This window comes from Nycticebus coucang, chromosome 10 (genome assembly GCF_027406575.1).
Source record: "Nycticebus coucang isolate mNycCou1 chromosome 10, mNycCou1.pri, whole genome shotgun sequence".
Lineage (NCBI taxonomy): Eukaryota > Metazoa > Chordata > Mammalia > Primates > Lorisidae > Nycticebus > Nycticebus coucang.
This window is the reverse complement of record NC_069789.1, coordinates 103,212,172-103,238,663: the sequence shown is the minus strand read 5'-3', so window position 1 is coordinate 103,238,663 and position 26,492 is coordinate 103,212,172. Positions and strand designations below refer to the sequence as shown.

Here is a 26,492-nt window from a genome sequence, read left to right as displayed (position 1 = left end):
CTGCAGAGATCTGGCGCCTGCCAATCCCAGGCTTCTGTAGCTGATGACGTCCTGACGCTGTGGTGCTCAGGGCCCAGCTTCCAGCAGTGACCTCAGCATCATCGCAGGCCAGGCCAGAGAAGGAATGACGTTCCCCCATGTTGAGCTCTGTGACTGGGAGCTGAGCACACTTCCTTCCCAGCGCAGAAGCTGAACAGAGGAGCCTCAGATTTCACAGGCATCACTTGGAAAGCCTCACGAGACTGCCTCAGTGGGTCCTAGCTGTGGGGGGTAAACCTTGGCCAATCTGCAGCTCTGGGCTGCCTGCATGAACCCTGGGCTGATCAGAGAAACCTCCGCCTGTGGGACTGGGCATCAGCAGTCCCCATGTTGGCAGAACAGCACCCCATATGGTGGCTCTGTCCCTGAAATCCCCAGAGCCAAGCTCTGAAGTTCTCACTGTGCCTAAGTCTGAGGCTCTTCCCTTGTAGCTCCAGGGCCCCTACTAGGCCTGTGACTCAACCCCCAATAATCCAGAGTTGTGCCTGGACCCCAAGACTTCGTTTGCTGAGTCCCCACCCTTACCACTGGGCAGACAGAACCTCCCTGAAGCTATAAGAAAAACACAAGTTGAAAGCCAACAATCCCTTATATCAATGGGCAAGAGACATGAATAGAACTTTCTCTAAAGATGACAGATGAATGGCTAACAAACACATGAAAAAATGTTCATCATCTCTATATATTAGAGAAATGAAAATCAAAACAACCCTGAGATATCATCTAACCCCAGTGAGAATGGCCCACATCACAAAATCTCAAAACTGCAGATGCTGGCGTGGATGTGGAGAGAAGGGAACACTTTTACACTGCTGGTGGGACTGCAAACTAGTACAACCTTTCTGGAAGGAAGTATGGAGAAACCTCAAAGCACTCAAGCTAGACCTCCCATTTGATCCTGCAATCCTATTACTGGGCATCTACCCAGAAGGAAAGAAATCCTTTTATCACAAGGACACTTGTACTAGACTGTTTATTGCAGCTCAATTTACAATCGCCAAAATGTGGAAACAGCCTAAATGCCCACCAACCCAGGAATGGATTAACAAGCTGTGGTATATGTATACCATGGAATACTATTCAGCCATTAAAAAAAATGGAGACTTTACATCCTCTGTATTAACCTGGATGGACGTGGAAGACATTATTCTTAGTGAAGCATCACAAGAATGGAGAAGCATGAATCCTATGTACTCAATTTTGATATGAGGACAATTAATGACAATTATGGTTATGGGGGGGGACAGAAAGAGGGAAGGAGGGAGGTGGGTGGGGCCTTGGTGTGTGTCACAATTTATAGGGGCAAGACATGATTGCAAGAGGGACTTTACCTAACAATTGCAATCAGTGTAACCTGGCTTATTGTACCCTCAATGAATCCCCAACAATTAAAAAAAAAGAAAAAAAAGAAAAACACAAGTTGTCTTTTACAAAGACATTTGTTTGACTCTTGTTTTTATAATATAAAATTTTTGGAAAATACCTTAATGTCCATCAGTGGTGAAAGGGATTAAAATAATATTATGATACTGTTTTATACCACTCAATTGTACACTTGAAATGTTTAAAATGATCAATTTTATGTGCTGTATATTTTAAAAGGACAAATGATTGATCTATACAACAGAATACTATGCAGCATTTTAAAATAGTATAATAGATTTATACACAGCTTTGAAAACATTTCATGATGGCTTATTAAATGGATATACTTCTAAATATATACTTATATGTATGTATAAGTGTTTATACAGAAACAGAAAAATAGCTAGAGAACTACATGCTTAAATTTTTAACAATAGTTAGCTTATCAGAAAGACTTTAACTTTTTATATACCTTTAAGTTGTTTTAATTTATGAGTGAATATGTGATTTTTTTAAAATTAAAATCCAGACTTCAAACCATATTACTAAGTTTTCAAAAGTTTGTGAACAAAAGAAGAAATAGAGTATTCATAAAACCTCTAGAGGCTACAAGAAATATACAATTTTGACTGGTGAAACTTATAAAGACTAATAAATAGAGTGGCTGTTAGATTGGCCTATGTACACAAAACGTCACAAAAATTGGGTGTAATCACTGTGAATTTTTATGCAACTTTGTTTGAACTCTCATTTCATAGCAGTGACTCAAAATAAACTGGATCTCATATTTTAGGTGGAAAGAGGATGATCCATTTCAGTGGGAGGACTGGGGTTTTGTGCTATCTGGGCAGAGAAAACACCTGTACAAAATAATGGACACAACTCTCTCTGTGAAACAGTCCTGCAAAGTAGCCACATTGGGTTCATGTGCTGTAAGCTTCATTGTCCCTCCACCTCAGCACCTCGATTTCTTTTATTGTTATTACCCAGCAAAAGGACCCCTAAAGGCCCCTAACTGTCTCAGCCTGAGTCCCCGCATGTCTCAAACTGCCCCCCCCCCACAGATTTCAGTACAAGGAAGTTCCCTGAGTTCCCAAGAACTCCTGGCAACAGGTAAAACAATGGTAGAACCCCAAACCCCTAGCAAGGCTAAACAATGGTGAAAAGCTTATTCAAGCAAAACTTCCCAAGCCAAGTTTGTCCCCATGCCAGCTGCCATGCAGTTGCTACGCTGTAGCCCCCTAACTGTAACCCCACCCCTGAGCTAACCGGCCACGTTCTGCTTCTGTTTTTTGCTTAGCTTGCCACGTAGCACAAAACGGGTATAAAAGACAGCCTGCTTTTCTCTTCGTGGCCATTTGCCTTTGGGCGGTGGCCTGCCTGCACAGGTGTGATAAATCACCATCTGATTTATACCTGAAGTGGGGTCCGAGTCTTTCTTACAGGTGGCAAATGAGTACAACATTATCCCATCCTGTTTCCTCTCATGAAAAGATGTAAGAGCCAGCAGGAATTGGGTTCAGATTACACAATCTTTCCCACTCCTTTGCCCATGCTGGTTCTTCTGGCTGCTTTCTTCAGGACTGTGTCAACATCACTTCTCAGCAGATATTGGAATAGGCTTGTGGAGAATAGCACCTGGGAGATGTGACTGGAAACTGATTTCCAGAATCTCTGTAGAACACATGGAGTGCGAGGCTGGGGGTCCAAGATGGTTTTCAAAGCCCCCAATCTCCCATAACTTCACATAGCGTCTTCATAGTCCACATCCATAGTTTTTGTCTTCCTCAGTCTAGAGTAGATGTCCAAGGAGTCCTGGAAGCAAAGGTACATGGTGGGGTTAGGGCAGGGAAAGCAAGTAGAGCATGCCTTCCACTGGTCCTCTTCCCCAGTGGGCCTAGATGTGTCCTGTCAGGGTACCGCACAGCACATGGACTAGGGCCTCTTGGACGCCTGTGACCTGGCAAGGTCAGAGGGCCTGCACTTCACCAGCAGGCTACAAATGTGTTCCTGAGGAGCTGCAGACTGATCTCAACATACAAGACCTTCTCCCATTCTCAGGGGCCATTTTTAGGCAGTCCCATGGGCTGCTATTTTTTTTAAGGTTGTCAGAATTTTATATTCATGAACTAAATTTAGTATGTCACTGGAGTTTTAACCTACAATCTTTTTTTCTTTTAGCACCTATAGTCTTTGCACACATGCACACAGTTGGAATTCGGTTGCAAAAAGTACTTTTGTGTAACATCAATAATATCTTGAGATATTCAGAGTTTATAGATTACTGATTTTTAATGGCATGAATCACTATTAGCTTAGTTTTATTCAATACTAATTTAGTGTGCTGTGTATTTATTTAGTTAACCTTATAGCACAAAGTGATGAATGTTTGGTTCGACAGTATTTAGGATATAGATCTTCAAATAAATAGAATTTTTTGACTACAGAGCATCCACATGCCCACTTGTAGTGAATGTACATGGAAACCTTCGAAATGTCCTCGTGCAATGACACCTTACTGTTATAAGGGAACATTTTTACCTCCATTGTCTTGGGCAACAGGGAGGAGGCAGACTGTGGGTTTTTTGCTCTTAGCACATGGCTATATTTTAAGAATTTTAAGAACCAGTCACCAGAGAAAGGAGAGAAAGAATGGGAGGGACTCTTACCTTATTCTCCACACGTGTTGTTGGGGGTGCTGCTGTGGAGAAAGGTAAGTGCTATGAGATTCTACACACATTTAACATCCTTTACTAAACTCGTGTTAACAAAGACTTCTTCCTCCCCCATCTATTTCCCATGGATTGATTTCTGCTAATATTTTCTGTGTCACTTTTCTGTTTATAGCAAAGATGATTCGTTTAGTATCTGGAGGAAAATCGACAGCTGCGGGTAAAAGGGTAACACCAGGAGGGTCCCATGCTAGAGGGGTCTCGGCTTTTCTGGGCTACCATGTGCAGGATGGGACAACAGCACCAACTGGGTCACTGTAATAGGGACCTGCAAAGAGTATGGGGCACTGGTCCAAGATAGCAGGCAGAAGCCACCATGTCTGATGCTGCCATGCAGCGGTGCGGGGAGGCACAATGTAGGCCAAGTTCACATTGGCACTCAAGGCAGCTCCACACGGACATAGTACTGCTCACAGCTGCGAGGGCAGAAGCAGCTGCCATCTGCCATGCCTGGCCACTGAGTGTCCTCGTTCCAGGAGAGATAAAACTCAGAGACAAATTTACTCCCCCGTCTCACCTGCAGCTGGTTCCTGTTCTGGGTGCATACTGTATGCCAAGGAATAAATCTCATCCCCACTCACAGCATCCACTAAAAGAAAAAAGAAAGGAGACATCAAGTCACAGCCTGTCATTCCTGCCTTTCAGCTTGCTCCATGCCTACCGCCTGTCACAGCCCCAAAGACAGGTGGGTCATTCATTGGCAGAGGAGGCTGGAGCCCAGCCAGGGTCAGGCTTGGCGAGCAGGTGTCACTCCAGGGCTCCCTCCCGGCCTTGCTCTCTCCACTCCAGCCCGGGTCATCTGGGAAGCCTCACCGTTTTCGTAGGTACACTGTAATTGCCTGGGGTCAGGCGAGTTGAGGTAGGCGAGTTCTGGTGGTGCAGGGCTGGGAAGGGTCCTGCAAACACAGAGACGCGTGCTGTGTGTCTGGGACCACATCCCAGACACCCCAGACATTGCTATTTGAGATTTTGAGTAAGACACTGAAGAGGGTCTATAAAAACAGGGAATGGTGCCCCATGATCGCATTAATGTACACAGCTATGATTTAACAATTTAAAAAAAAAGGAAAAAATTAAAAAAAAAAAAAGACACTGAAGAGGGTCCCGAGCAGAATACAAATGTACCGGCAAATCAGAGACTGAAGGCACAGTGGTGTGGGACAAGCCACGCCCCGTCCAGGGGCGAGCGGGGCTCTGCTGGGCATGCACTAAAGTGTGTGCTCCTAAGGACAAGTGTGAGGTCCTTCCTTATCTGACGGGTTTGCTGTGGTACGACACACACCCAGAACAGGTGCTCTGTAAATAGTTAAGAAAGAAATATTAATTCACCACAGGTGAAAGGCAGGTGTCTGGGCATAACAAGCAACTTGAGCAAGGGGCGGAAGAAAGCCGCCGTGCATAAGCACAGCAGCACTGAAAGAGCGCCACCCAGGTTTGGAGACAGTCTCTGCTTATTGGTGGATAAATAACACCCTATGAACTAGAGGAACTGAACATTGGTAACCCTACATGGAAGTATTCTTTCCATCTTTTCTTCCTCTAAACTTCTAAAGGATTTCATTAACGATCTGCTCCGTATGTTTATCACCGTCTGTCTTGTGTCCCAGAAACGTGTATGCATCTTATTTACCCTAAAATACTTTAATAAGATGCTCAGGCTCCTTCCAGCACTCATCAGAAAGCCTTCAGACTCTCAGAGATTGGTTGACTGAAAGAATGCATGAGTTAGGGTCAAATCAAAGCAACTTTCTTATTCTGCAGATGTATTTAAGGGGATCGGTAGGAAGAATAATGAAAGGATTGAAAGTAATTGGTTAAATATGTGACATCTGAAAGAAGTGGGGTAACGAGAATGTTCAGTGCTGCCAGTGGGAGGATGTGGCAGTGAGTTTGGGGGTCTGATAAGGCAGAAATAAAGCTCCTGAGAGAACAATTTTAATTTTTAAAAATAAATTTCTCTGCTTTATCGGCACATAAGGAGAAAGCAAAGGCCTCACCTGTGTGGATCCGTAGCTGAAAGCCTTCCTGCAAGCCAAACAAATGAACACATGTCAGTGGAGAAGCCTCCTCGGTACCTCCACACAGCCCCTGTGCGGGGATGTGCCTCATGCTCGGATGCCTGGCACAGGTGCCACTGTGTACCCAGTGGGCCCCCATAGCTCTCAAACGGCCCCCACTCTTCCAGTCGGGTACCAACTGTTTGTTCTTTTCAGACATGAGGTGACTCGGGTCCAGAAGAATGAAGTGAACTTCTGAAAGCCAATTAGTACCAGATCTAGAACTTGAACCCGAGTTGCTGAGCCCTCACACAGCCCAATCTTAGCACGACAAAAATCCTCAGAGGCAGTTGCTGATACAGCCATATTACAGGTAGGGGGAGATGTCCAAGGATGCCAGAAATGCTTAGAATCTAAATGTGAATCTATCTCACACCATCCTCTGTTGCCTTATCTTCAATTCAACTTGCTGAGTGAAGGAGACTGAGGTTGAACATATGAGTAAACACGTAATTACTAACTGTGATACAGCGTGAAGTCAAATAACGTGCAGAACCATTGTGGGCTATGTTGCCAGGAGCAGTCTCTTGGAGAAAATGACACTTCAGCAGAGAATTAAAGATCCAGCAGAGAGCAGAACGCATGGATGTGTGAATGAGCAGTGCAGAGAGGAGGGAAAACATGTGACAGGACTCTCTGGTGAGCGAGGCCTGACACACGGACTCCAGAGCTGGGAGACGGCAGCGCAGCTGGAGTTGCTGCTGTATTTCTCTTCTAAGTGACCTACTGATTATTTTAAATGTAGTTGCATTTTCATATCAAAATTAAATCACAGAAGTACAAAATGTCAGCTGAACCTTAACTAATAACACAGGGTGGATGGAAAACTTCCCACTACTTTAATAGGTCCTGTTCCCACTGCTGAGGATGTGAGCTGCTTCTTAGGCAAGGTGGCTAACAGCACAAATTCATCTTTTGCAATGTACCTGTCACAAATCTGGCCCATGTCAGTGAAAGCAAAGGTCACGGTAACAAAGTATTGCTCTCTATAAATACTAACCTATTTTTCTCTTGAGCCAGTAGCAAAATAATAGGGCAACCATGACAAGGCCCAGGATGCCAAGCAGCCCTCCAACGACTCCTGATGTCAGAGGATCTCTTGCGTCCTGGATAGGCACTGGAGGAGAGATGTATGTGTGAGCTGCTCAGAGGAAGGGCTGAGGGTTTGGAGAGCAGACATCTTGGATGTGGGTTGTGCCCAAGGACTGCTCTTCCAAGAGGGCACTTACTTATTTGTCTAGGAACATGCAACTTAATCACACTGATGAAAAGAGAATAAAGGCAGCCCACCTTCGTGTCCTCCAAGCCCTTCCAATACATCGATCGTCCCTGGCAGTGCCACCCACAGAAGCCCCATATTTGGTAGGAAGGCATCCGAAGCATGTGGCAACAGGGAAACTCTCTTAGGATGCTGGGAGGGAGAAGCTGATCAAGAAAAATTCAGAGCCTCAGTTATACCTGTAAAGTTTAGTGTCACTACGGTGCTGTGCTGGGCCCCCAGACCATTGTCAGCCTCACAGGAGTAGTTTCCAGTACGTTCTGCGGTCCCAGAGAAGTTGAAGGATGCTCCTCCTCCAGAGGGGGCAGAGCTGCTCCCCAGAATGACATTCTCTTGATAAAACTGGTACAGGATTGGGGGAGAGCCTCTAGGGGCCTCACAGAAAAGCTCCACGTTGTCCCCCACCATGGCCTGGGCCCCGGGCACCCTGATGGTGAGGATGGGGCGAGACACTGGAACTGACATACATAGTGGACGGTCAGACAGGGTCTCTGACCACGTGACAAAGTCATATCCCTGCCCCCCTGAGGCTCAGCCCCCATGAACTTCCTCAGTATGCCCTCCAAAATGTGGAGCCCCATGTGAGACCTGCTGGCTGAGCCGAGGGTAGTGGCACTTACTTCTGACAGTGATGCTCACCAGTCCACTGAGCTTCGGACCATAGCCATTGTCAGCTGCACAATAATATTGATCAGCGTCACTCTTTCTCACCACTGGGATCTCAAATTCTGCTGTCAGTGAATGACGGGTCTTTGTTTCCAGATTTAAACCCAGGGTCCCTTTGTACCAGAGGAAGGTGATGTTTCCTGTGCCCTTATCGACAGAGCAGATGAAGACCAACTTGTCTCCCTCTGCCAGTTGTCCTCCCAGGGGTTGGGTCACCAAGCTCACATCAGAGATGGGGACTCCTGTGTGGACACAAGATGACGTGGGAGGGCCTGAGTAGGGAAAGTTTTGGGGACAGGGAGTGGGTGTGACAGTCCTGAAAGCAAAGCCTGTGAGTAAAGCTAATGATTATATAGTTTAACGAGGGGTGGGGGGTTCTTTTGATTTAGAGGCAGCACTGGTTGGGTGATGGTGGAGGGATATGAAAGACTCAATATTACCATGGAGAGTGTGGCATCACCTCTGTCCCTGGTACAATGTGACTCCCATTACCCTGACCTCTCACACTTTCATCTTTCCAGGCATGATAGTGAAGTGATCTCAGCTCCAGCTTGTAGCTCACACTGCCTTGAGAGAATGCTGGTTCCAAATCTCTTACTTGCTGTACCTGCTTGATCAAATTTCCTAACTTTTTTGAGACTCAATTTCCCATCTGTGACATGGAGAAGGTAAGGACGGCTATCTCCTGCAGTTGTGACGTTCAGTTATATGACAAGTGTGAAGACTTAGACCGGGCCTGCCACACGTGAAGTGCTCAGTATATGTCGTGGTGGTCAGGTGTCACCAGGGCTGACATTTTAGCCAGTCTGGAAGGCCCAGCCTTCTGCATATATTAGATATTGGCTTCATGAAACATAGATGCTGCTTCATCTGAGAATGGGAGTGTCAACCCTGACGTGGGATAATGTGGTTCAAAAATCACAAAACACTCTTTTCTTTCCATCTTTTGAAATCAAGCTCCAACTTCCTTTCCACAAGCCCAGCTCCAGAAGCCTGTTCTATATTATTGATGTGGCGCAGCCCCGCACATGTCACCTGCTTGTTCAGTGGGCACCAACTTCTTGTAGCCAGGAACTGAGTGTCATGCAGCTGTGTCCCCCACACCCTTCAGCCCAGTGCAGACACACAGCAAGCATTTCCTAAATACTCTTTCCCTCAACAGAAGCAGAAAGAATAAGGGAAGATCCCTTAAGGGACCTGACATGAGAGAAACTCGGGCATAGCTCTCAAATGGCCCCCACTCTCCCAGATGTAGACCCTAATAGATGTTAGGACCAGCCTCTTGCCACTGCCCTCTCCAGCCCACCCAACAGACTCTGGCACTCACTCTGCACGTTCATCTGGAATCTCGGGCTTCGTAAGACCTTGTGCACCACTTTCTGTGCCTCGCACCAGTAGGACCCCGAGTCTTCCTTCTGCACAGCAGGGATCTGAAGCTCCCAGGAGCTGCTCCAGCCAAGACTTAGGGGCTGGGCATCTCTGAAGAAGCGGAACTGGGGCTGAGCAGCTGATGACTGTGGAGGAGACTGAGTCTTACAGGTCAGTGTCACCGGGCTTTCCTCTGTGGGCTGTCGGGGGCTGGCTATCAGAAACAGCTCTAGAGAGAGGAATAAACATCATTGCGGGGCAATGGGGTTCAGGGTTCCTGGTGAGAGGTGCTCTGTGTCACAGCACTAGCAAACCAGACTCTAAGAAACAGCCACCCTCATGTCATAGCCACCCTCATGTCACACCAGTGCCCAGCAGCTGTCCTTTGCCATGAACTCACCTTGCTCACCCTGGCATTTCCTGCCCCTGGGCAGCAGCATCTCCAGCTGGAGGTTAGCCTTTACCTTTGACTTGTGTCTTATTCTTGTTTGAAATTTCTAACTATGAGTTTTAACACCTTTCTTGTTGTCAGCACAGTAATATTGAACATGTTGCAAGCTGGCATTGAAAGTGATGAAGCCTGAAGTTTTTGGGAAAGTAGATACATTTCTTTCATCCTTGTTGGAAGTCATATTGGTGATTTCTTTCTGTGCCCTTTGCTCTGACATCTTAGAATCATACTACCTCTTTTAAAGACACAATATGGGCCCTGAAAGATCAGTCCATCAGGGAGAGACAGGGAGGAACTCTATCCCCTCCTTGCTGTCTCTGTCCTGTCTCTATTTTTATTGAAGGAAGAAAAGGGGTGCACTTGCCTGGAAATATCCCCATCTGTATTTGGGGGAGGGTATTAAGTGAAAAGGGGTGCACTTGCCTGTACCCCCCATCCACACAGCCCAGCTACCTTGATCTGGGGCTCCTAGAGAAACCTCTGTGGAAGCCATGATATGAGGAGCAAATTTAATCCATATCTGAGGCCTCAGGGAAGGAGCCCTTTGGAGTCTTAGGGACCTTTTTCTGGATGAGTAAAGGTGGTTAAAGTTGCATTCTCATCTCACTGCTGTCCTCGTCTCCCCACTAGTGGCTGCCCATGGAAAATGTCACAATCCTTGATAGGATTGACTTTTCGGGCATTTGTTTATCCAACCCTCAGATCCTTTGCCTTGTGGAAATTTTTAATAATTTCCATAAAAGAAGCCTATTTCTCTCACAGGAACAAGTGCTCTGGATTGCCTGGTATGATTCCTAATCCCAGCATCTGTGACTGCCAAGTCTTTCTACTGGAATACTTCTCCCTGGAAATTTTGAAACATCAGCTCCATCCCTGGTACCAGAATGTTTGCTTTGTCCTGGGACATGGAATAGCCTGCATGTTAGAGTCACTTTCTTTCCATGGAAAACTGTGGTCCCCAGAAAAGTGAGCAGCAGCCCAGCTTTGGATGCTGAGCAGAGGCTCCTGAAACCCACTCCTCTCAATGGTGCGGGGTAGAGGTGAAGTAGAAAACCGGACAGGGCTGATAGTAAGGTTCTAGGGCTCAGTCTTGCAACTCAGAGTTAATTTTGAGTAATTCTCAGATACCAAAGGCTCCCTGGAAAACATCTGGTGGCAGAAACTTTGTTTCCTCATCTTTGATTTGACTTTGGATTTTTGCGTAGGCTAGGATTGGGCACTTGAACTTAGGCGTAAAGGTGGGATTGGGCACGAGACACACAAGGCATAACAGGAATGAGTTTGACTTGGTCAAACATCTGGGGAGGAGCCCAGGAGGCCGGGCTGTCTCTCTGATCCCAGGATCCATAGAGCCCATGTTCCCTAGTTGCACTTGTAGCCTGTGTTCTTGAGGTGGCAGGACAATCTCTTTTAACCCCTGGTTAGTACTTTTTATGCAGGAGATCAGTTCTCACACATATAAGATTACATTTTGCTTTAGAGAAAGATTTTCTCTGAAGGGAGGGAAATGTCCTCTCCTCCTCTTGTAAAGGTAGGACTGAATCAGGATCAGAGCAATGAAATGCATTTGCGTAAACCAGGGTCTGAGAGAGAAAACAAGCGGGGGTGACCTTTGTGGCTGCAGTGTGGAGCTAAAAATAGGAAGGAGGTAGATAGGCTACTTCACTCTGCACATGGCCTGAGGACAGGCTGCAATGTTGCTCTCTACAGATGTGTGATTTCAGCACTTCCTCCACAGCCCCTGGTGGGACTCCCAGCTGCAGGGCACAGGGGACTCTGAGACGTTGTGGTTTAAAGGACAGAGATTCTTCTAACACAAGCCTTTGGTGCCCTCTGCCTTCCTTGTGCAGATGGCATCTCCATCCCTACATTGGGACTTCTCAGAAATGAGACTGTGCTCTCAAGAAGGTCAGAGGGAGACTGGCTCACTTCCCTGAGCAGGTGCGTGTCAGGTGCACAAGTGGCTGAGCCTAGAGCAGACCAGGCAGAGCCCCAATGTTTATGCACCTCAGCAGCTACCACCTGCTGTGTCTTGGACAGACACTGGCTGCTCAGACAGCCATCCACAGGCCTCCTGTGCTGACCCAAATGATAAGGTACCCACAGACCATGAAGAAGAAAGGGAAGTGCAACTCACCGGTGGGTTCACAGAGTGGAGCTAGGAGAGAACGCAGCAGAGATCAGTACAGAGCAGCAAATCCTCACCCTGCCCAGAGCTTTCCCTGACATATGCCACCCCCATCCTTCATGGCCTCCCCCCTTCTTACCATCTACCCTCCTTTTCTCTTTCTCTCCTCATCCCTCCCTTCTTTTATCTTCCTCCCTTCCCCCCACCCTCCCCCATCCCTGCTTATCTTTCTCCCCTTTCTTCCAGCCTGTCTTCCTTCTTTAGCTCTTTTCTCTTTTTCCTTTTCCCACATTCCATATCACCTGCAGAACACCTGCCCACAGAACAACACTTTTTTCCCTAATGATCATAATATAACTTCCAGTAACTTCTGTCATCAGTGATCAGGAGATGTGGTCTCTGTTCTTTACCACTCAACAGCTCCCTCTTCAAGCCCCTCATTCCCACTCCCACCTCCCCCTCTCAAAAGTCTGGATAACCCAGCTCTAGTCTCACTGCCTCATGGTTATATCAGAGTCAGGCAAGGGAGGTGCAAGGTCTCCTGTTCCTGTTTACTAACTTAAAAACAGAAGAGTTTTAGGTCCAGAAAAGAAATTCAGATTTCTCCAAAGATTCTCTTCTCTCCCAAGGATTTGACCATAATATGACATAATGGCCAAGAAGGAAATGTTCCGGGGAGAGTGCAGGCTTTGTATCTAAACTATATACATTTGAGTCCTGGCTCTTTCTTTTAAAAGCTGTGTGACCCTGGAAAATGCATTTAACTTCTCTGTGCTTTAGTTTCCTTTTCTTCAAAATGTAAATAATGGCAGTTACCTACCTCACAGAATTTTTGTGGGGATTAAATAAGTTAATATCCTTAAAGAGTTTAGAATAATGCCTGGAATTTAGTTAGCAGTGAATAAATATGTCTCATTACTATTATTATCTATTTTAGCTCATTCTTAGTTTGAGACACCTCACTTTTTTAGGTTTAATGATTATTTAAATAATCAGTTCTTTAGGTAGGAACAGGGAATCAACAGGAGCCACGCCAGGGGCTTTTGGACCCCAACCCTGACTACTCAGAGCCTAGGCTCAGTAGAATAGCTGTGACCCTGTCACCCTAGTCCATATGATGCTCCACCCACCAAAGAACAGGTAAGTCAAGCCTGAGCCAGGAGACCAACTGTGTGCCCTTTCAGCAAGTGAACCAGCCCGAGAAACTGCAGCTGAGCCAGTAGACCAACCACCTGTCTCCTTGGTATGCAAATTAGCCTGGCACTCTACCCCTGGGGAAACAGAGCTTTGGTCCAGAAGAACAGCCACAACATTGGTGCCTGAGATTGTGTATACCTTTGCTTGCTCTGAAAAACATAGCCTTGGCTGATCTATATTAACCTGCCCTCTGGGCCAAACAGCCTTAACACTTTAACTCTATAGATCTGGGCCAGCCTTCTGGAGTTGGTGATGTTGAGGCATGGCACATTTCCAGGGTATTTGACTGGAACATCGTACTGTTCCTCACTCCCTAGAGCCTAAGTCACAGCAGCCCACCTACAATTCCTAGGTCCTTGCTGCCACTATGCCTGAACTCATTGAGTCTAGGCCACTTCTGCTCCCACATCCAGAGTTACCAACTATGTGGTACACTGTCTCCTGGTACCTGCATTGCCACTGTGTCCCGTTGGCTTAAGAACTCAAATTGCAGCTGTATTCTGTTCCCCAGCATCTGACCCTCTGGAACATTCTTAACCCCTTGAGCCATACAAGTGGTGTGCCCTGAGACCCAGGTACAGAGTCATAGCTTCATCCTCACCCTGTGAGCTTAAGCTACTGGGGAGTGTCTCCAAGTCATAGTCATTGGCTTGATGGTAAAGCTATGTCCATTCATGCCTAAAAGAATGAACCTGTATCCAGGCTGGGTGCTACAGTAGTTCAACAAGACACTGACTCTAAGACCTCAGATCCACAACCACTCTGAGCATCTGTGCCATGGAACACAGCACCCCTGTGGATGCCTGTACTCCATGTTAGACCCAGAGGGATACCCTCAGGTATGTCTTCCCACTGTGAGAAAAAGAAGAACAGAAGGATCTCTAAAGCTCTTGCCACTGAGAACCCTAAAAATCTGCCTTGTCACAACCGCTCCCATAGCAGCCTAAGCTACTGAGGCATTCTCAGGCATTGCTAACATTGATTACAGCTGAAGAAATTGCATAAAGCCCACAGTACTATGCCCACCTGGGACAAAATCCAATGTACCCTTTCCAACCAACACCCCAGAATGCATCTCCAGATGAAAGTCTTTCTCTGTGAAAGCAACTGTACAAAATTGGAAGAGGCAACTAATCCACCATATGCAAAGATATAAGAAACATTATAAAATAAATAAACATGACACAACCAAAGAAATACAAAAATTTTCCAATAACTGACCCCAAAGAAATGGAAATTTATGGATTCTCAAAAAGGAATTCAAAATAATGATCTTAAGGAAACTCAGCAATATACAAGAGAATACAGAAACACAATTTAATGAAATCACAAAAATAATTCATTATCTGAATAAAAAATTCAATAAAGAGAAAGTTATCATGAAAAAGATCCAAATAGAAATATTGGAGCTGAATACAATGAATGAAATAAAAAATACATTTGAGAGCTTCAACAATAGATCAGCTCAGAGGAAGAAAGAATTTCTAAACTTGAACATAGATCTTTTGAAGTAACTCAGACGAAAAGAGAAGAAGGAAAAAAGATGTTAAAAAGTAAAGAAATTCTACAGGAATTATGGGACACTATTAAGCAAACAAATATTTGCATTATGGGAGTACTAAAGGAAAAGGAAATGGAGAAAGCACAGAAATCTTATTTAATGAAATAATAGCTGGAGCGATATGGACATCAGATCAATGAAGCTCAAATATCCCTAAACTTATTTAACCCAAAAAGATCTTCTTCAAGCACATAATCACCCTGTAAAAAGTCAAAAAGTCAAATACAAAGAGGTAATTCTAAAACAGCAAAAGAAAAGCATCAACTCACATGTAAGAGAATCTCAATTAGACTATCAGCAGATTTCTCAGCAGAAATCTTACTGGCCAGGACAGAATAAGAAGATAATATTTGAATATAATTCAAAATGCTGAAAGGAACAAAATGTCAATAAAGATACTAAACCAGCAAACCTATCCTTCAGAAATTAAGGTAAAATAAAGTCTCACTCATACAATCAAAAGCTTATGGAATTTATTACTCTACACTAACTTTAAAAGAATTGCTTAAGAGAGTACTTCAACCAGAAGTGAAAGGACAATAATTACTATTATTAAAACATATATAAGTATAAAACTCACTAGTAGAAGTAAATTTATAATCAATTTCAGAAAACTCCAACTCCGTTATGATGGTATGTAAATCATTCAGTTCTCCAGTGTAAAAGTTAAAAATCAAAATGGTCAACAATAACTAACTACAATAAGTTGTTAGGAAACACATAGTATAAAAAGATATAAATTAAGGTAACAAAAATATAAATTGTGAGTAGATAGTAAAAGTCTACCCCAAAGTTAAGTTTTCATCAGTTTAAAATAGATCAAACTTAACTTGTTGGCAGTTTAAAATAGTCTATTACAAATGGAAGATTTTTTTCATGCAAGTCGCATGGTAACCACAAAGAAGAATACTAGAGCAGATAGGCAAATGAGAAGGAGAAAAAATCAAAACTTAGCACTACAAAAAAGCTACCAAGCCACAAAGGTGTACAACAGAGAATGAAGAAAACAAAGGATCTACAAAAGAACCAGAAAAAATTAACAAAATGGCTAGAATAAATACACACCTATTGATAGTAACCTTGAATATAACTGGATTAAATTATTTAATTAAAAGATACACAATGGCTCAATGGATTTTTTACAAAGCAAGACCCAACTATGTTCTGCCTACAAGAAACTTACTTTACCTGTATTGACACAACTAGACAGAAAATGAAGAGCTAGAAAAAGAGAAATCATGCAAATCAAAAACAAAAGAGAATAGAAGTCATTATACTTATATCAGATATAATAAACTTCAAGTCAAAAACTAAAAAAAGAGACAAAGAAGGCCATTTTATAAGGATAAAGCAGTTAATTCATCAAGAAGATATAACAATTATAAATAGACAGTAAACACACCCAATACTGGAGTTCCCAAGTATATAAAGCAAATATTATTAGATCGTAAAGGAGAAGTAGACCATGTTACAATAATAGTAGGGGACTTCAACAACCCTCTTCCAAGGTGGATACTTATCCAGACAGAAAATTAGCAAAGAAACATCAAATTAAAACTGCACTCTATACCAAGTGGACCTAACAGACATTTACAAAAGAGTCCATCTGACAGCTAGAGAATATATATTCTTCTCAATTATACATGGAACATTCTAAAGGACAAACCATATGCCAGACAACAAAACAAGTCTTAATAAATTTAAGAAGATTGAAATCATGTCAAGTTTCTTCTGATCACAATGGTATAAAACTAGAAAACATTAACAGAAGGAACTTCAGAAATTTTACAAATACATGGAAAGTAAACAACATGCTCCTAAGTAACTAATGATACAATGAAGAAATTAAAAGAGGAATTAAAAATGTCTTAAGAAAAATGAAAATAGAACCATAATATACATACACCAATGGAATACAGAAAAAGCAGTTATATGAGGGGAAGTTTATGGCAATAAATTCCTACATTAAAAAGACAGATCTAAACCAGGGATAGTCCTGCACAGAGGAAAGACCAAGTGAAGACACAAAGAGAAAGAGGCCATCTGCAAGCCAACAAAAGAGGCTCAGAAAAAAATAAACCTGCCTATACCTTGGTCCTGGACTTCTAGGCTCTGGAACTGTGAGAAAGACATTTCTGTTATTTAAGCCACCCAGTCTGTGGTACTTTGTTATGGCAGCCTTAGCAAATTAACACAGGTACCTACAAAATATCTGCAGCTGACATTATACTTAAAGGCAAAAAGCAAATGCTTCCCACCTACGGTCAAGAACAAAGCAAGAATATCTGTTGTCATCACCTAGTGCAAAAAGAGATATGGAAAGAGAATTTGGGAGGTTTATCAAGATGAGTATAAAATCTTGAGATACTGCCAGGTCCTCCATAAAAGCTGTGCCAAGACCACGATCGGCTCCCACCCAGATCTCCATAAGAGCTGTGCCGTGACCCCTGACCCACAACCCGCACCCGACGGGCCACCGCACACCCTGACCAGGAACTGCAGGAGCCGCACAACCCCACGTCCTCCCTCCTGTACCCTCCCTACCTCCACACGGGCCTGCTCATCTGGCCAGGGACTCTGGTAGCCACGTGCCCTCTGGAGCCCTCCCTGCCTCTGCGCAGAGCCCTTCTCCTGGCCAGAGACTGCTGGAACCTTGGGCTCTCTGTGCCAAAGTCACTGGATGCCAGGCACTCACAGAACCGTGTGCACCATCCACCGCCCTGTTGCTGGATCCGGGTGTGTCACACTCCGGAGCTGCTTCCACAACCAGAACTCCCTGGCTGGGGCAGCCCCAGAGGAGCTACACAGAGTCACTCCCTACAAAGATCCAGCAACAATAGAGTGATACCGCTGGGGTCTAATGTTGGAGAGACACCTCCCCAACTCTGAGGATGGCCAGAGGCAACGGTGAAAAACAATCATGAGGCAAAATCAACAGAAAAACTCTGGCAATATGAATAACCAGAGTAGATCAACTCCCCCAAGGATCAATGAGGCAAACACAGCACAAGATCACATGCACAAACAAATAGCTGAGATTTCAGAAATCAAATTCAGAATCTGGATAGCAAATAAGATCGAATTAGAACTCCAAGCAGTAACCAAAAAGATACCTCAAGAATTCAATGAATTCAAAGACCAAATGACCAAAGATTTTGACACATTGAGACAAGAAGTTGCATCCCTCAAAGATCTGAAAAACACAGTAGAATCCCTCAGTAACAGAATGGAGTAAGCAGAAGAAAGGATTTTGGACATTGAAGACAAAGCTTTCCAGTGCTCACAAACTCTCAAAGAGGAAGAGAAATAGAGGGCAAAAACAGATCACTCTCTCAGAGAGCTCAGGGATAATTCAAAGAAAACCAATATTCATCTTATAGGGATCCCGGAAAGGGATGAAGTGGCTTCACAAGGCACAGAGTCTCTTCTCCATGAGATTATGAAGGAGAACTTTCCAGACATGCCAAGAGATTCTGAAATTCAGACAGCAGACAGTTTCAGAACTCCAGCATGACTTAACCCAAATAAGACATCCCCTAGACACATCATAATCAATTTCACTAAAGTTAATATGATGGAGAAAATTCTGAAAGCAGCCAGACAAAAGAAAACCATCACCTACAAGGGGAAGAATATTAGAATAACTGAAGATCTCTCTGCTGAAACCTTTCAAGCTAGAACAAGATGGTCATCAACTTTTAATATCCTAAAACAAAATAACTTTCAACACAGGATCCTGTACCCAGCTAAACTGAGCTTCATTTATGACGGAGAAATTAAATACTTTAATGACATTCACATGTTGAAGAAATTTCCCATAACTAAATCAGCTCTCCAAGATATTCTCAGACCTATCCTCCATAAAGACCAGCATAATCCTCCACCACAAAAGTAAACCCACCCAGAAAATTCTGATCAAATTCCAACTTCCAGAGTCACAAAAGGATTAAAAATGTTCACCGGACTCTCGAAAGGCATATCAATATTCTCAATTAATGTGAATGGTTGAAATTGTCCTCTAAAGAGGCACAGATTGGCTGAGTGGATACAAAAACTCAAGCCAGATATCTCTGCATACAAGAATCTCATCTTACATTAAAAGACAAATATAGACTCAAGATGAAGGGATAGTCATCTATACTCCAGGCAAATGGAAAGCAGAAAAAAGCAGGCATTGCAATCCTATTCGCAGATGCAATAGGCTTTAAACCAACCAAAAATAAGGAAGGATATGGACGGACACTTCATATTTGTTAAAGATAATACTCAATATGATGAGATTTCAATTATTAATATTTATGCACCCAACCAGAATGCACCTGAATTTATAAGAGAAACTCTAACAGACATGAGCAACTTGATTTCCTCTAGTTCCACAGTAGTTGGAGATTTTAACACCCCTTTAGCAGTGCTGGATAGATCCTCCAAAAAGAAGCTAAGCAAAGAAATCTTAGATTTAAGGTTAACCATTCAACATCCGGACTTAACAGACATCTGTAGAACATTTCATCCCAACAAAACTGAATACACATTCTTCTCATCAGCCCACGGAACATACTCCAAAATCGACCACATTCTAAGCCACAAATCTAACCTCAGCAAATTTAAAAAAATGGAAATTATTCCTTGCATCTTCTCAGAACATCATGGAATAAAAGTTGAACTCAATAACAACAGGAATCTGCATACCCATACAAAAATATGGAAGCTAAACCACCTTATGCTGGAGAATAGATGGGTTATAGACAAGATTAAGAAGGAAATCACCAAATTTTTGGAATAAAACAACAAGAAGACACAAATTATCAGAACCTCTGGGACACTGCAAAGGCAGTCCTAAGAGGGAAATTTGTAGCATTGCAAGCCTTCCTCAAGAAAATGGAAAGAGAGGAAGTTAATAACTTAATGGGACATCTCAAGCAACTGAAGAAAGAAGAACACTCCAACCCCAAACCCAGCAGAAGAAAAGAAATAACCAAAATCAGAGCAGAAGTAAATGAAATTGAAAACAAAAGAATTATGCAACAGATCAATAAATCCAAAAGTTGGTTTTTTTAAAAGATCAATAAAATAGATAAACCTTTGACCCACCTAAACAGGAAAAAAAGAGTAAAATCTCTAATTTCATCAATCATAAATGGTAACAATGAAATAACAACAGACCCTTCAGAAATTCAAAAAATCCTTAATGAATACTACAAGAAACTCTACTCTCAGAAATATGAAAATCTGAAAGAAGTCGACCAATACCTGGAAGACTTAGCCAGAACGAAGTGGAAATGTTGAACAGGCCTATATCAAGTTCTGAAATAGCATCAACCATACAAAATCTCTCTAAAAAGAAAAGCCCAGGACCAGATGGTGTTACGTCACAATTCTACCAAATCTTTAAGGAAGAACTTGTACCTATCTTACTAAACCTCTTCCAAAATATAGAAAAAGAAGGAATATTACCCAACACCTTCTACGAAGCAAACATCACCTTGATCCCCAAACCAGGGAAAGACCCAACAAGAAAAGAAAATTATAGACCAATATCACTAATGAATATTGATGCAAAAATACTAAATAATATCCTAACAAGCAGAATCCAACAATACATCAAAAAAATTGTACACCATGACCAAGTGGGATTTATCCCAGGGTCTCAAGGCTGGTTCAATATATGTAAATCTATAAATGTAAATCAGCACATAAACAAACTAAAAAATAAAGACCATATGATTCTCTCAATTGACGCAGAAAAAGCTTTTCATAATATCCAGCATCCCTGCATGATCAGAACACTTAAGAAAATTGGTATAGAAGGGACATTTCTTAAACTGATAGAGGCCATCTACAACAAACCCACAGCCAATATTGTATTGAATGGAGTTAAATTGAAATCATTTCCACTTAGATCAGGAACCAGGCAAGGTTGCCCATTGTCTCCATTGCTCTTTGACATTGTAATGGAAATTCTAGCCATTGCAATTAGGGAAGAAAAGGTGATCAAGGGTATTCACATAGGGTCAGAAGAGATCAAACTTTCACTCTTCGCAGATGACATGACCGTATAGCTGGAAAACACTAGGGATTCTACCACAAAACTTTTAGAAGTGATCAAGGAATACAGCAATGTCTTAGGCTACAAAATCAACACCCATAAATCTGTAGACTTGGGCGGTGCCTGTGGCTCAGTGAGTAGGGCGCCGGCCCCATATGCCGAGGGTGGCGGGTTCAAACCCAGCCCCGGCCAAACTGCAACAAAAAAATAGCCGGGCATTGTGGCAGGTGCCTGTAGTCCCAGCTGCTCAGGAGGCTGAGGCAAGAGAATCACGTAAGCCCAAGAGTTAGAGGATGCTGTGAGCCGTGTGACGCCACGGCACTCTACCTGTGGGCGGTACAGTGAGACTCTGTCTCTACAAAAAAAAAAAATCTGTAGCCTTTATATATACCAACAATAGCCAAGCCGAAAAAACAGTCAAGGACTCTATTCCTTTCACAGTAGTGCTAAATAAGATGAAATATTTGGGAGTATACCTAACAAAGGACGTGAAAGATCTCTACAAAGAGAACTATGAAACATTAAGGAAAGAAATAGCTGAAGATGTTAACAAATGGAAAAACATACCAAGCTCATGGCTGGGAAGAATCAACATTGTTAAAATGTCTATACTACCCAAAACAGTATATAATTTTAATGCAATTCCTATTATAGCTCCATTGCCATATTTTAAAGATCTTGATAAAATAATACTTCATTTTATATGGAATCAGAAAAAACCTCGAATAGCCAAAACATTACTCAGCAATAAAAACAAAGCAGGAGGAATCACGCTACCAGACCTGAGACTGTATTATAAATCGATAGTGATCAAAACAGCATGGTACTGGCACAAAAACAGAGAAGTAGATGTCTGGAACAGAATAGAGAACCAAGAGATGAATCCAGCTACTTACCGTTATTTGATCTTTGACAAGGCAATTAAAAACATTCAGTGGGGAAAAGATTCCCTATTTAACAAATGGTGCTGGGTGAACTGGCTGGCGATCTATAAAAGACTGAAACTGGACCCACACCTTTCTCCATTAACTAAGATAGACTCTCACTGGATTAAAGATTTAAACTTAAAAAAGAAAAAAGAAACTATAAAAATACTTGAAGAAAGTGCAGGGAAAACTCTTGAAGGAATCAGCCTGGGTGAATATTTTATGAGGAGGACTCCCCAGGCAATTGAAGCAGTATCAAAAATACATTACTGGGACCTGATCAAACTAAAAAGCTTCTGCACAGCCAAGAACATAATAAGTAAAGCAAGCAAGTAAAGCCCTCAGAAGGGGAGAAAATATTTGCAGATTATACCTCTGATAAAGGTTTAATAACCAGAATCCACAGAGAACTCAAACATATTAGCAAGAAAAGAACAAGTGATCCCATTGCAGGGTGGGCAAGGGACTTGAAGAGAAACTTGCCTCTCTTTACAATAGCTGAGACATGCAACCAATGTAGGTGTTCAGCAGTGAATTGAGTGGATAAAGAAAATGTGGTGTATGTATACCAGGGAATAACACACAGCCATAAAAGAGAAGGGAATTCTTTGTTTTGCAGCAACATGAATGGGACTGAAGGCCATTATCTTAAGGGAAATAACTCAGAAAGTCAAATACCACATGTTCTCACTTGTGAGTGAGACACAAAGAGCAGAATAATAGACTTTGGGCACTTGGAAGGGTGAGAGGATGGGAAGAGGGTTAGGGATGAGAAAATTACATAATGGGTACAAGGTACATTTTTCAGCCTAGATGTCACCTCCAAGTGTTCTATCTGTGTAACAACTGCCCTTGTACCCTCTAAATCTATAAAAGAAAAAAAAAATTAAAGAAGAAAATGAAGTATATGTATGCACAATGAAATACTATTCCGCCATAAAATAGAGTAATACCCTGTCATTTGCAATAGGATGGATGAACCTGAAGGACATTATGTTAAGTGCAATAAGCCAGGTGCAGAAAGATAAATACCGCATGATCTCCCTCATATGTGGAATCTAAAAAAGCTGATCTTATAGAAGGACAAAGTAGAATAGTTGTTATCAGAGACTTGGGTAGTTGGGAGAGAGAAGGGAAGGGGGAAATGTTGGTCAGAGTATCATAACTGCAGTTAGATAGGAGAGAAGAAAAATCTGGAGTAGGCAAATAGAGAGAGACAGAAAGTAGATAAATGATCATGTGGCTCTGTGGTGTGCGAGGATAGGTGGGCAGCTGGGAGAGAAATTGGTCACAACTGCTAATGGTTATGGAGTTTCTTTCTTTGGTGATGAAAATGTTTTAAACTTGATTTGTGCTGATGGTTGCACAACTCTGTGAATTCTAAAAAACATTGGATTATACCTTTAAATGGATGAATTTTATGTGGATTATATCTCAATAAAGCTGTTTGCTTTATTTTTAAAGAGAGAGAGATGATTTCTAGTGACAGGTACACTGAAAATCCTCACTTCAGCATGATACAATTCATCCATGTAACAAAAAACATTGTGCCCTCTAAATTCTCAAAATAAAATAATTTTTAAAAAAATATTGTGGCATGTTTTCATATTTATGGGAATAATCTAGAATGAAGAAACACTTTGATGATGGAGCAAAGTTTTTGAGAAGGTAAGAGGGTCTTGGAGCCAATGTACAAATGAAGAGTCTTGTTTTTCATGGTAGGGGAGAAAGGCAGAACGTGTGAACACAGAGGCCAGTGGGTTGACAGACCAGGCAATGAAAAGATAAGAAAGTTTTCTTCTTGTTGCTTTTATCTTCTCATTGAACTATGAATCAAGATTATGCATTGAGAGGTAAAAATGGAGAAGTTTGAGGCGAAAGGATAAGGCCTGAAATAGTGGTCCTCAAGAGTGGGACAATATGGACCACAAATGTGGAGGAGGGTTACCTGCCACTGCTGTTGGCCATCCGAGACCTGGGGTTCTACATTTAAATGGTATAGAGGGCCAGCCCCCATACAACCCGTGGGTATCCCTAGTGCTTGATTACCACTTTAACTTAACTACTCTTTAACCACTTCAGCTAAGTTGCTCTTTGACTACTTATACTCTGTGTTATTTATAAACTAAAGAATTGGGATGTAGTTAATGAAACAAAGAACAAAGCTTAGAAGCAGGATGCAAGAGCAGACAGCAGGTTTGACCACACGCAGTTTCCACAGGAGACAATTAAATCTCCAGGTCCCTGCGGGGCAGGTAGGCTGATGCCATACCCATACCAGGGGAGAAAGAAACTATTTCTCTTACCTAGTCCCAAGAGATTGTTTCCCTTATCAAGGAGCCAGCTGCCCATGCTTTCCCAGCACATCTCACAACTGCTTGTTTAGCCCTCAGAGACCTTTGTACAGGCTCTTTGTGGGTGAAGGGTCAGAGCTCAGTACAACATTTCTTGTCCTGTTCTCCATGGCCTGTGTTATCATGTTCAACAGACCTTTTCTTTTTTTGGAGACAGAGTCTCACTATATTGCCCTGGTAGAGTGCTGTAGCGTCACAGCTCACAGCAACTTCAAACTCTTGGGCTTAAGCTATTCTCTTGCCTCAGCCTCCCAAGTAACTGGGACTACAGGTGCCCTCCATAACACCTGGCTATTTTCTGTTGTTGTTGTCATCATTGTTTTTAGCAGGCTTAGGCTGGGTTCAAACCCACCAGCCCTGGTGCATGTGGCCAGCTCCCTAACTACTGAGCTACGGGCGCCACGGCAAGTATTCAACAGAGTTTTGAGGCTCCCAATATGCACTGTGGTCTCCCTGTGCACATACTCTCTGAGATAGGCACATCTTCTATCTGTCCTTTATCCCTTGCTTCACAATCCACATTCCCTAATTGTTAAAATATTTCATAAATTCCGATCTAAATAAGTGCTTCAAGAGGACAGCTTCCTCTGCCTGTACTCCTTAGCAAGCTCTCCCACATTTCCACCCACAAAATAGAGCTGTTGGCAGGGTTGTGCCTTTTGTTAAAGTCACACTTAGCTGTTTAGGCAGGGTGTGAAGCTGCAGAAAAGTGTGCTGCTCAGGAAAGCACTGCCCTGGGGAAGAGAGATGAAGGAACTCTCAGGGGAGCGTTGTGTGGGCTGCAGAATCTCCACTGGGCACTGAAAAGTGAGCAAATGCAGTGTGGTGACTAAAAATGGAGAGTACTAGAGAAAAGGGGGTGAGTGCTGAAAACGAAGGGGTGATGCTAAGTTCTAAGGTTAGGGAGTCAACAAGGGATAAAAAGAATGTATGTTTTTAGTAAGAAGGGTGAGGAACTTAGAGGCCAATTTGTCATATGGATATTTGTGTGTGTGTGTGTGGCTGTTGAATACCCTGAGAGGAAAGAATTCCTGGTGGAAAGGAAGACAGTGAACACTTCCTAAGATATATGAACTGAAAGAATCACTTTCTTTAAAAATCTGGCTATCCAACTAGTGAAGCCTCTTTGGGAAGAAATATGGAGATTCCTCAAAGAACTAAAAGCAGAGACCTTCCATTTCATCCCACAATCCCAATACTAGGTATCTACCCAGAAGAAAAAAAATTATTTTACCATAGAACCTTTGTGCTAGATTGTTTATCACAGCTCAATTCATGATTGCAAAGATATGGGATCAACCCAAGTGCCCATCAGCTCACGAATGGATAAACAAACTATGGTATATGTATACCATAGAATACTACTCAGCCATAAAATAGATGCAGACTTTACATTTTTTGTATTTACCTGGATGGATTTGGAGAACATCCTAAGTAAAGTATCACAAGGATAAAAAAAGCAAGTATCCAATGTACTCAATACTAATATGAAATGAATAGATGAATAACTACATGCCCACAAGAGAGAAAAACACAGCTATATTCCAACTGGGGGGAGGAGGAAAGAGGGAGCGGGATTGGTATTTCTCACCGAACAGGCACAATGTGGGAGTAAATGGCACACTTCCTGGGTGAGGGGCTCAACTATAACTTGGATTCTACCTTACCAATTCAAACAATGTAATCTAATTGTACCCTTATATCAATGTGAAATTTAAAAAAAAACAAACACCTGACTGTCCAATATCTATCACTTTCTGCCTGACGCTGAACCCTGGTAGGAAGTAGAGCTCTGAGTATCCCTGAGTGACCCTGAGCACTCCAGGCCAGAACTGCATTCTGAGAGTGCCCACAGTCTTCAGGAAGAGCCTGGCGTGGCAGCGTCCCACACCCTGCTCTGGATCGTCCAACTCACCACAGATCAACAGCAGGAGCCTCAGCAGCATGAGGACCAGGTCAGGGGTGGTAAGTGGAAATGCTTCTTCTCATCAAAAAGAGTTCACCTCAGTCAAGTTGGCAACAGCTTATCAGGGGGTTGAGGAAGTTGGGATCGGAAGTTGCCCTTCAGCACAAGTCTACAGAAATAGAAGAAGGAAGAAGAGCGAACACAGAAAACTCACCTCAGAGAGAATCCCCTCTACACCCAGGGGGAAAGCTGTTTTTGCATACTCTATTTCACTACTCTTAATTTCATCTGCTGTTTTTTAAATTTTAAAAAATTTTTAAAATCGACACATTGCAATTGTAGATTTTTATGGGATGTAATGTGGTATTTCAATATATATGCAGGTTGTGTAAGGAAGATCAAGTCAGGGTGCTTAGC

General features: G+C 42.8%; 1 protein-coding gene across 3 annotated transcripts; it reads right to left on the bottom strand.

The window, feature by feature from the left end:
- Window positions 1-1,497: 1,497 nt before the first annotated feature.
- FCRL1 (Fc receptor like 1) lies at window positions 1,498-26,225 on the bottom strand. 3 transcript variants are annotated; one of them, XM_053607977.1, is made up of 11 exons: window positions 26,085-26,225; window positions 12,095-12,115; window positions 9,466-9,735; window positions 8,093-8,380; window positions 7,652-7,930; window positions 7,194-7,310; window positions 6,134-6,161; window positions 4,950-5,032; window positions 4,654-4,725; window positions 4,074-4,105; window positions 1,498-3,219 (listed from the first exon to the last, which is right to left on the bottom strand). In XM_053607977.1, exons 1-11 carry the CDS (start codon window positions 26,113-26,115, stop codon window positions 3,148-3,150), a joined length of 1,293 nt encoding a protein of 430 aa, XP_053463952.1. In that variant the 5' UTR covers window positions 26,116-26,225; the 3' UTR covers window positions 1,498-3,147. The 3 variants fall into 3 exon arrangements, with proteins under 3 accessions (XP_053463952.1, XP_053463953.1, XP_053463955.1); XM_053607978.1 differs by having other exon boundaries at window positions 4,074-4,102; XM_053607980.1 differs by lacking the exon at window positions 7,194-7,310.
- Window positions 26,226-26,492: the final 267 nt, after the last annotated feature.

Coding starts and splice junctions, on each gene's coding strand:
- FCRL1 (XM_053607977.1), bottom strand. CDS start 26,115: ATGCTGCTGAGGCTCCTGCTGTTGATCTGTG. Junction 12,116..26,084: donor GCTCCTGCTGTTGATCTGTG/GTGAGTTGGACG, acceptor GTTCTCTCCTAG/CTCCACTCTGTGAACCCACC. Junction 8,381..9,465: donor ATTCCAGATGAACGTGCAGA/GTGAGTGCCAGA, acceptor GTGTCCACACAG/GAGTCCCCATCTCTGATGTG.